At 38.7% G+C, this 11,702-nt stretch overlaps 1 protein-coding gene across 2 annotated transcripts in view; it reads right to left on the bottom strand.

Annotated features, from left to right (window-relative positions):
* SLC4A4 (solute carrier family 4 (sodium bicarbonate cotransporter), member 4) overlaps window positions 1–11,137 on the bottom strand; it is a 497,732-nt gene extending 486,595 nt beyond the window's left edge. For both annotated transcript variants that reach the window (XM_006896827.1, XM_006896828.1), the window contains exon 1: window positions 11,065–11,137. In XM_006896827.1, the coding sequence (XP_006896889.1) occupies window positions 11,065–11,137 (73 nt within the window). The remainder of the gene's footprint in view (window positions 1–11,064) is intronic.
* Window positions 11,138–11,702: the final 565 nt, after the last annotated feature.

Here is an 11,702-nt window from a genome sequence, read left to right as displayed (position 1 = left end):
TCCTTAGAGGCAAGGATTCTGGGGCTTCATCTGACATACTTTGGACATGTTGTAAGGAGAGACAGGTCTTTAGAGAGGGACATCATGCTGGGTAAAGTAGAGGGACAACGCAGGAGGGGAAGACCCTCTAAGAGGTGGACTGATTCAGTGACTGAGGTACTTGGGATGGGTGTGTCAGAGGCAATGAGATTGGCACAGGACAGAGCACAGTTTAGGGCTGTTGTACATAGGGTCGCTATGAGTCGCAAACATCTCGACAGCACATAACAACAACAACCTGAATCTTATCCTCCTCAAACCAATCTCTTCTTCTAATTCACGTGTCCAAGCCATATTGGCCTTATTTCCATTTTCCAGATGGGCTACCTTTTTCTTTGTTCACCTCTAGGCCTTCACACTTTCCTGACTGCAATACTTCCCTTCTGTCTTCTTGGAGCTAAATCTTGTTCATCCTTCATCTCTCAGTTGGGTGTCACCTTACAGGATATACAAGATATATGCTCTCAATGATTGGATCACTAATCATGTGTACTTAAATAATGCTTGATTTATTTGACTGACCACTATTTCCCTAATTGTAACATCTGGGTGAATTCCAAGATAGATGTGATCCTAGAAAAATAACAATATGAACGCTTATCTTAAGGTAGTCATTCTTATCATTATCATAAGCAAAAAAAAATAAAATAAAGTGTCCATCAGTTCATCAGTTAAAGTTAATAACATAAGAGTTATCATAGGAGCTCTGGTGGCATAGCAGGTAAGGAGTTGCACTGCCAATCCAAAGGCACGGACTTCAAATCCACCAACATCTCTGTGGTAGAAAGATACGCAATCTACTCCCATTTGATCTACAGTCTCTGAAAACCCATTGAAGGGCCAACTATGAATCAGTTACAACTCAACAGCAATGAAAGAGATTATCATACTAGGACCCAGGGTAGTAAAAATTGTTATGCATTGTGCTACTAATCAGAAGATGAGTAATTCAAACCCATTCAGAGGCACTGTTAAAGAAAAGCCTAGTAATCTACCACTTTAAGATTGTTGTTGTTGTTGTTGTTATGTGCCATTGGTCAGGAATGACTCAGCTGGCCCTCCAGCAGGTTTGCAGAGGCAGTAAATCACATGGTAGGAGACTGCTGGTGGATTCAAGTCATGTGCCTTTGAGATTGCAGTGCAGGGTCTTACCACTAAGCCACCAGAGCACCCAGTGAAAAGGTTGGTTAGGTTTTGACAAAGGTACTCTGCAAACTCACTATTGAACAAATATCAGTATTAACTTCAGTCTGAAAGTGTTCTTCAGTGATGGCAACCACTGGGTAGAAATAAACAGTTGAGAAGACACACAAATTATATTCAGGGAATATATACATGGAGATGGTACCTTTAATTTATAGAGTTCATCCTGGGAACTTCAAATAACTTCACTTATGCTCTAGTAAAACTAGCAAAAAGGCCAGGAAGGTGGGGTGGGGGTGGGTGGGGGTGGAGGAATTCTGTTTCCTGGTTTAAGAATCTGAGATTCAGAAATGTACTACTGAAAATACCAAAGTATTTCTCAAGTACCATTCAAGAATCCTTAGAGCATCTTTAGTGCACGGACAAGGAGATAAGTCTCATTAAATGCACTTCACCTGAAAAAAAGCATAACTACCAGAAAATTATGACATGCTCTGTGTCATATAGAAAAGCAATGGCCAAGCCAAGAACAGAAATAGGTCCTGAGTTGCCTAGGTAGCCACTATGTTCTCTAAACCACAGCACAGACAGAATAAAAGCAAGTAGTAGTCTGAATAATCAGATACTGATTTAATTTGTCATATGCATGTATCCACTGGATTCAATTATAAGCTTTCATTCTACATCCTAGACATTTTCTTTTTCAGTAGGGATAGAATTACTTGCTAAAAATTTAATAATCAACTTGGGGGTTGGGTGATGACTTAACCAATCTATAAATATGCAATTCTGGCCTTCTAAAACTGATAGTCACTATAACTAAGATTTAAAACTTTTTTTTAACTTTTAACCTGCATGAAGTTACTGAGTGTTTCACCCTGAAAACTGTCAGTAAAATAATCTCTCAAGAGACTGAAGTAGGGTTTTTTTTCTTCCTTTGAAAGTCATCAGAGTATAAAGAAAGGTAAACACATTGGGCACAGCACTTATTATATCTAACTATTAATTCTAACTCCATAGAAAGATAAAAACAATTAACTGGCTTGTCAATTATTCTGAGAAAAGAGTCTCTGAGTCACCAATACTGCTGATTCAAAGGATGTCACTCTCAACTCTCCCTTCCTTCACCTCTCATGTCACCAAGCAATCAACAAATTCAAGAGTACAATTTAGAACATCCTGTGACACACACAACCCCCAGCCCACTCATGGCAGGCTCTACCATTAGTCCCCCAAATGCTATCAGCCCCAAAAGTAAAACAAAATAAAACATAACCTCACTAGCAAGTTTATCAAAGCCAAAGAGCACCTGAATTCATCTCTAGTCCACTCTCACTCTACCTCAATTCTTCCAAAGGCTCTTTGCCATGTGGTAATAAAAATCACATAGCTCAGGAAAAGAAGGTATAATAGGATTTTATGTGACTGCCTGAACTCACTTCATTTACACTCAAATCGTGTAACTTTGTTGTTATTTCGCACTGAGTGAGGATTAACTCAGTTGACCATCCAATAGGTTTTCAGAGGCAGTAAATCACTCATTTTTCTTCCACAGGGTAGCTGACAGATTCAAACCTCCTGCCTTTGAGTTGCCAGCACAATTCCTTACCACTAAGCTATCAGAGCTCCCTCAAACTGCCTAGCAGTCAATTTAAAAAAAAAAAGCCGTTCTCTACAATTTTTATTTAGGGCAGCTTCATGTGGTCCAGAGGAGAACTGTTCTTCATAGGCTCTCTACTAGATGCTCAAGCTCTGGTGGCACAGTCCACAGGGAACAGTGCTGCTAACCTGGAGGTGGTCTGAGTCCACAAATGACTCTGCAGGACAAAGCCGGGCACTCTCCTTTCTGCATAATTTACAGCCTCCCCAAACCTGCCTGCTGGAAGATCAGCTACAAGTTAGTTATAACTCAAAAGCAATTAGTTTAAGGGGGATTTGGGGTTTTGTTTGTTTTGGTTTTGTTTTGGGGTTTTTCTTGATGGACTTTTCATAAGTAGATCACTAAGAATTTTTTTTTCCAAAGTGCCTCTAAGTAGACTGGAACCTCAAACCTCCCAGAAAGCAGCCAACTAAATCAATCATTTGAACAATCAAGGGACTCCATCACAGTCAATCCAAAATAAAAAAATAAACCCATTGTCACTGAGTCCATCTGACTCATACAACACTGCTGGACAGGAAGGAACTCACTTCCTCATAGCGTTCCCAAGGCTCTAAGTCTTTACAGAAGCAAACTCCCATCTTTTTTCCCACAGAGTGACTGGCAGGTGCACACCTTTAACCTTTCAGTAAGAAGCTGAATACTTTAAGCACTTTGCCTGCAGGGTTCCTTAAGCAGCTAATGGTCACTTTCTCCTTAACAATTGAATCTGTATGCTGAGCAAATCAGTTGGGAAGCTGGACACCCAAAGAAGAATGTGGCATCAGGATTGGAGGAAGACTCATCAATAACCTACATTATGCAGAGGATACAATCTTGTTTGCAGAAAATGAGAAGCACTTGCTGCAGAAGATCAAAAGCTACATATGGAGAATACATCTCAACTTCAAGGAGATAAAAATCCTCATCATTGGACCAAGAGACACCGTCATGATAGATGGAGAAAAGATTTAAATTGTTCATGATTTCATCTTACTTGGATCCACAATCACAATTCATTGGCACCAGCAGTCAGGAGATCAGGAGATGTACTGCATTGAGAAGTCCACTGTCAAGACTTCTCCAAATTACTAATGTCAGCCTAAAGACTAGGTGTGCCTAATTCAGCCCATGTTTTTCTCAGTCACTTACTATGTATCGGAGAGCTGGACAACAAATAAGGATGACAGAAGAATTGATGCTTTTGAGCTGTCACGCGCAAGAAGAATAATGACTAGCCCATGGACCATCCAAAGCACAAATAGAGAAAATACAGGCAGACTGCTCCTTGGAGGAAAAGATGACAAAGCTCCATCTCACATATGCTGGGCATGTAATTAGGAGGGGTCTGTCCCTGGAAAAGCCTATCATGCTTGGAAAGGTGGAGGGTCAGTGAAAGGGAAGAAGACCCTCAACAAGATGGACTGACAAGTGACTGCAGCAATGGGCTTGAGTATGTCAGAGATAAGAACAGCACAGGATAGGACAGGGTTCAGATCTTTTGATTATAAGGCCACTATGAGTTGTACTTGACTCAACAGCACCTAACAGCTATAACAATGATGTATAGGAGAAAAGGGGAATGCCTGTGTTTAAATAGGTATAACAGACCTGTGAAGCCTCGTTGGCGAAGACACACTATAAATTTGAATGTTTTCCTTAAGAAACAATTGTTGTTGTTGTTGTTGTTGTTGTTGCTGCTATGGTTGTGTTCCATTGAGTCGGAACCCATCCATAGCTGACCCTACGGTGGCTTTTCAGAGGCCGTTAATCACATGGGAGGAGACTGTCCATCCTCCTCCCATGGAGCAACTGGTGGCCTTGAACAGTGTGCCTTCGGGATTGCAGAGTAGCTTCTTGCCACTAGGACAAACCATTAGACAGGTTTTATTAGACTATGGGCAACTATTACATTTTCCCCTTTACACAGTCACAGTTAACATGCCTCTTCTTGAGGAAAAAGAGACAAATTAGGAATGATGTGTATCACTGTCGAGGCTCAATCAGAAACAGTACTGAGAGGGTCATGGTATAAAGCATCCCTACTCTTAATGCCACATGTAGTTATGGTAACTGGGGCTTGTTTTGAGGGGCTTTTTTTTGGTTAATTATCAAAATAGTTCTTGGTTGAATGGCATGTTCATTTTATCCCCTTTCATGGATTGAGAGATTCACACTCAAAAATGCATAGTTTCTTTCAGTTAGTCAATGATCTTGTGAAAGAGTATGTTTTGAACTTTTATCCCCAAGCTGAAGCTTAGCCATTGTGCCTTAACAGCACAGGAATAAAACAAATGGTAACTGGTAACAACTTCCAAAAATATCAAACAATATGTCTCACAAATGTAACCAGATAAAAAACCTTCTAAAAAGAGATTCAATCCTCAGCCAAAAAATTGCTGCAAATGTATTATCTTAGAATTTCTGGATCCTTGCAAAACACATCCTTGCAGGCATCAAGTTCAATTTATAATAGAATGTAGACACCTATGAAATATAAGTGACCTCAAGTGGCCCCCATGCCCATGAGATATTAAAAAAAAATTCCTACAAATGGAAAACTTTGGGAAAGGATGACTAATTCTAGCTTCCAAAAATCCATAGAACTATCATCAGTTTTCCTTGAAGCTAAAGAAATCTGTATATAAACAATGTTTCATTTTCCTGACACAGCATGAGGAGCCAGTGGCTAGAGAGCTAGACCCTGCTTGTTTTAGGTCCTCTGGCAAGATTTCAGCCGAGGTCATGAGGGACCCCCCCCCCCAAAAAAAGAGAGAGAAGAGGAAGGTTCGACCTGTAAGGGTTTAACTTGAACTGGGAAACCAAAGTTGCTGTATAGGTATCAACCTTTAAATATCTCATGGCATTTCTATAAAGCTTTCTAACATGTGGATACGTTGCTTCTTTTAAGAAGTCTTTTCTTTAACTGGTATTTGCCCAAGTGTTTCCTCTGTACACACTGTTTCTGAGCAATATGAGGGAACAGCAGAGAAGAGGTCAACAAAGTGCAACCCGACACTTCTATCCAGCGCTCAGAATAGCCCAGCCCCAAGTTAGCCCCTCCTTTCCCATCTGATAGGTTTTCATTCACTCCTTCTTGGCAATTACGTTTTTGATCATTTTGATTATTAATAAATGCCTTCTAGAACCCACATTTTTGGAGGGTAAGGACATGAGAATGCTACCTCTTCTAATACACATGAGTAGATCATCATAGCCTCTAGTGAAAAATAGGTTTAAGTCATCATGATTTCATGTCTGTAAAATGCTGAGATCCTGATTTCCAAAAAGCCAAAAGTCATCATGTCACCATTCTATTTAGTCTCTCTTCAAAAGATAAAGAAGAAAAAGAACAGAAGACAGGAAAGCTGTATAAGAAATAAAAGGGGGTTTTCCCATACATATATATGAATGATAATACTATGTCAATGGTTTTGGCAAAATGAGATATTAATACCAATGAAATGTTAGATACCACATCTTCATCTCTGACTAATGGTACTAAGAAAATCAAATTTCTAACTAAAAATTCAATGATTTAATAGAATTATAGAAAACAATTCTATACATTATACATTGTATATACACACAGACAAGATATATATAGATATATATCTATATATATATTCACACACACATACATATATGCATTTTTTTTTAATTTTTATAAATGTCACTAGTTGTAGAGCGACTTCGGGCCTTTTGTTCACAGGTTCCCTATGAGCTGTGCTCAACTTGAAGGCACTCAACAATGACGACAACAATCATACACACACACATGCACATCACCTCCTGTGTGTGTGTGTGTGTGTGTGTGTGTGTACCGTGACTGCTGCAATTGGCCCAAAGTGTGTCAGAGATTATTAGGATGACACAGGACAGAGTTCAGATGTGTTGTTCATAGGATAGCTAGGGGTCGTACTCAACTGGACAGCATCTGACAGAAACAACAATTTATCGAATGTATCCTACATGCTTATGTTATATACTTATGAATTTGTTCTGTCAAAATTTTTAACAAATATTCGTCTCTTAACAAATCTCCTCTATCCTAAATATATCCTATGTGACCTTTCATTTTCTTAAAAAAAATATTTCTAAAATCATCTTTCTTAAAGACAATTCTCTTGTGAATTCTATACATTTTTGACAATATTGTTTCTCTCTCTTAATGCCCACTGGACTCTCTTTCAATGGAAGAGGAAACCGACAAAAATATTACAAACAGCTTTAAGAGAGCTTCAGAAATGGAGACACATTCTGGCCAATATTGTCTTGCTGTATTTTATGTTTCCTGAGTCGTCAGTTGGACCTGACATTAAGTTAAGGCCACTCCTTATGAAGTCAGAGCTGCCAAGGTCTGCTGGGGAGTTACCTAGCTTTGCAGAGCCAAGGCCTTATCTCAAAGGATAAGGTGGAGTTTGCTCTTTTCCCCTATTGCAAAATATGAGAATATTAAGTAATTTGTTTATATCATACAGATCCAAGAACTTAACTGACTGGGTTTTTTAAAGGATAAAATAGTCATAGGATTTCCTACTAAGGAACACTTACACTACCTGAGACTCTCCCAAGTCTCAATTCATCCAACAAAATTTGGCCATTTCCTCTAAGCAGTATGAAGTGGAAACCAAGCAGATATTCCTCATGGTCAAAGTTTCCAGGTCATTCTGTAATTGCAGAGCAATTTGTCACTGCAGAACAACTGTGTGGATATAAACATGCTGGAGCTTTGAGCCTAGAAACAAGGATGTATATCTGAGATGCTGAAATGTTTCAATGCATTTATCTTTTCACCACTAAGTTTAGTTCTTCAAAGCTTTACATGGTATAAGGTAATCAATGAGAGACCATACATAAGGCCACTATTTATTTCCTTTTTAAAAAGGATCTCTTTAAACCATTAGCACAAATACACAAGTGAAATTATGTGAAAACAAGTTAAGTTTTTAAATATATACCACCTCAATAAATCTATTATCTAAACAGGAAATGACTCCTCTTCTGACTCACTCTATTCTCAGTGCACTGCAGATGACAATTTTCTATTAGGTTTCTAGATCATGGATTAAGTGCCAAGCCACCCATAGAGAGCAGAGGTGAACCAGGTGAACAGAAGGTGTGGCTTGAAATCTCCTTCTCCTCCTCCTTCCTCAGACTACAGCTACAAGAAATTGTAGAGAACATCAAGCTTTTTTCTCTTCAGGCTGAGCTGAATCCAACTACCGAAAATTAAGTGGCATAAAAAGAACTCTGAGTGTGAACATTACAGAGCAACTAGAGTTACTGGATCTATTTCAACTTACTGAAAAGAACATCTTATCTATGTAATTAAAGGGGGAGAAAACCTCTAAAACAATTTCTAAGTTTACTATTACAAACTCTTAGTGCTTTGGTATACTTCAACCTTGCTTATCCTAGAAGCAAGAGAAATAGTTACAGCCCATTGAATTTTTGAGCCTTAAACTGAAGCATTTAGTTCTGTCACAGTGTAGCAGAAAGAGAACTACTTTAAAACAGATACAGCAGTTTGCTTTCCTTCAAATATGCCCTTGTATGTATTTAAGGCATGAGATGAACTCATGTTCTCGAGAAAAATACTCTCCTGAGAAAGTTAATCTTTTTAAAATATCTTTACAGCTCAGTCATCTGTTTGTTCATTCTCAAATAATGACATGCTGATCATTCATTTGTGTTTCCTTCACCTTTATATGTTACCCTAGAGTCACCACCAAATTGCCAGGGAAAGCTACTGCTTGAAGGGGGGAACTCATGGTTGGAAAGGTGGAGAGTTGGCAAAAGAAAGAAAGGCCCTCAACAAGATGAATAGACAGTTAACTACAGTGAAGGGCTCAAGTATACTGGAGATGATGACGATGGCACAGGACAGGGTTCAGATCTGTTCATAGGATCACTATGAGCTGTACACAATTTGATGATATCTAACAATAACCACCACCACCACCCCCTCTGAAGTAAGCCAGGTGAGAAAACTGGGGCATCTCTTAAGAGAATCCATAAATGGTTCCTAACTTAAATTTCAAGACTTTTGATGTTAAAGACCTCCTAAAGACATTTAGTCCTCCACCAGATTATAACACTGAGGCAACCATAGTATAGGATTTAGCCAGACAGCATCAGCTCAGACTCAAATGAACATGAAAAAGAACCATTAACAGAAGACTTATTAGAGTGGTGAACATTCATCTTCACAAAGTCAAATATTCTCATTTTGTAGGCATTGCTACTACCTTTGGATTCCTTTTTGTTTCTCCTTTCAGAATCTAGCTACAGCCTGCTGCTCTTTTATTTATTTTCATTGTCTTCACTTTTTTGCTTAAAAATTAAGGGAAATACTTCAGGAAATAACACTTCTCAAAGACTTAAAAAATTGCTATACAATATCCTATTAGAGTAGTGTGCTGTCATTCTCTACAGATCTTATAAACTCAAGACTGATTTGCATCTCCTGTGAACCTAGCTGGCACCTCTTTCTCAAGGAAAGCACATGCACATCTATGCACACATATATTACATCTCATTCCCAGAAGTTCTCAAGTTTTCTTACTGATTTTCCACCTTAACTGTCCTCCTCAAAAAACTATAGGCTATTTTCTCAAACATACATTATTTCTCAAATCCCTATGTTGCAGTTGTTATTGCTCTTAATCTCTTTTGACCCAAGGATAGTACAGAGTCACTGCAATAGAAATTTTACCTTATAGGTTACAAGAATCTCGGGACAAAAGTTTCACTAAAGTGCATTCACCAACTTAACATTTTCCCACAGTCATGTGGTAAAAATACAAGGAACCCATAAAACAATATGAAAGAAAATACTGTCGTTTCCTTTTTCCTATGAAACTTGGGCATCGGATTCTTATTAGACTCCAGAGCATAAATGTAGGAAGCTGAAAGGTGAAGTGGAGGGGAGAGGAAAGTGCAATAGGCCAGGGGAGTAGGAAGGTGCAAATTTTTCAACTGTAAAGGGTCAAAATAAAACTGCTAAGGAAATATGAGAAACAACAGCCATATTATTAAAATTATCCTAGTGCCACAAGAGTATCCCTTGCTAGGGACAATTCACTCCACTCAAGAATCACTCCAGGGCATAAAATGCCCACATTCTTTTTCCCAACTCCACTTCTCTGGTCCAAGTTTTCAATAGGCAAATGTTTACTAAATGATAACCAACCAGTCAACAAGCAAGAGCCACAAACACCTATGAACTGCCTTCCAAATTATTTTAAAGGATAGCATTTATCACCTGGCTCACATACAAGTTTTATTTAACTTTAGAAGCACCATTTTAGGAATCTCAATATAAATATGAATAGCACCTTGGATATATGTGATGCCTTCACATAACCCACAGTATCAAGCAAGCTCTGCATTCTCACTATCAAATAAATAACACTACTCCTACAGTATGCAAACAATGAGTTACTAACGCTTACAGTAATGAACAAATCAGTAAAGAATAGTAATGATATTCGCACAACATGACTGATGTAACTGGTTTCACTAACTGTGTACACACACACAATAAAAAGCTGAACTGGCAAGTGTTGTGTTATATATCATTTTACTATAATAAAAAAGAGAGAAAGGGGAAATGGAGGTATAATGATTGTATAGCAGCACCATTATAGTATAACACTTTCTTGGTTTTTAATGGACACTAGGAAATATTAGCAAAAAAGATTCTAAAGGTTAAGTAAAAAGTACATGTCCATCTTTTCCTGAGACTCATCCATGATTACCACTCCAAAGAGTTTCACTTATAGATTAGCTTTTTCCTGCAACAATGAGATATAAATCAGCTTTCTTCTATAACAATCATTTCTCTGCCCTGCAAGTTTTGTTTTTTTTTTAAAAAAAAAGAGTGCTGCCAAATACATGTCTGAAAAGGTAGCAAGACCTTCCCTAAATTAGTTATCAGAAGGTGATTTAATATTATCTGGTAAAATATTTCTTGTTGACAGAGAGGCACAGCTAATATACACTGGTTTCAAAGTGAGACCCCCCTTTTTTTTTCATGCAGGACCACACTGATTCCGATTCTGATGACCCAGGGAAGTTCTTAAAATTACTTTTTGCATTGAAGCAAATGTGGTAATACATGAAACACTACAGAAAAGCTTTGGATTTTAACTTGAAAATCTAAGCTGCATGAAATGCATGAATGCCAGTATCCACAGAGACATATGTATATGAATATGCACCAAACCCAGAAGGCTCACCTTCTACTTCTTCTTCATCACACACATGCTTAAGGAACGAAGCTCCTCTGTCCAGGACAGCTTCATCCTCCATCCTATAGTAATAAAAAAGAAAAAAAGAATGCTCAGACTTCTCCTGAAGCGAGCCACTGGAAGCAGCCCAGCTTCTGGGCAGGTTAACCTGCAAGCTGTTGTTCATGTTAACAGGACACAGTTACTCTTCTCTTGTTGTCTGCTACTCCTTCACACAGCTCCTCTCGTCTGGTGCTTGAAAATATGCCGGTTCCACATTGCTTCAGCTCTAACCTTGAAAGGGCATCCACATTGGACATGTGAGAGAAAATATTCCCAATCCTGCAGGATGATTGTTAGGGGCACTCCCCTTTGGGGTTTGCAAAAGAAGAAGGGAAAAAAGAGAGAGAAGAAAGATGAAAGCAGGAAAAAAATACCAAGAGAGGAAGTTTGGTGTGTCTAGAGTGCTCGTGATGATCGTTTGTGGAAATCCAGCTTCGGTGCTTAGCTCTTTAAACACCCACTGCACAAAAACGTATACCCTCTCACACACATGCACACCCACCCACACACAGAGAGAGACAGGGAGTTAGCCTAGTGCACAGTGGGAGCCTAGCTTCCAGCCAGCCTCTTAATACCAGCACAGC

This window comes from Elephantulus edwardii, unplaced genomic scaffold (genome assembly GCF_000299155.1).
Source record: "Elephantulus edwardii isolate Elephantulus edwardi_28Jun2011 unplaced genomic scaffold, EleEdw1.0 scaffold00192, whole genome shotgun sequence".
Lineage (NCBI taxonomy): Eukaryota > Metazoa > Chordata > Mammalia > Macroscelidea > Macroscelididae > Elephantulus > Elephantulus edwardii.
The sequence above is the reverse complement of the archived record's forward strand: the minus strand, read 5'-3'. Positions and strand labels throughout refer to the sequence as shown.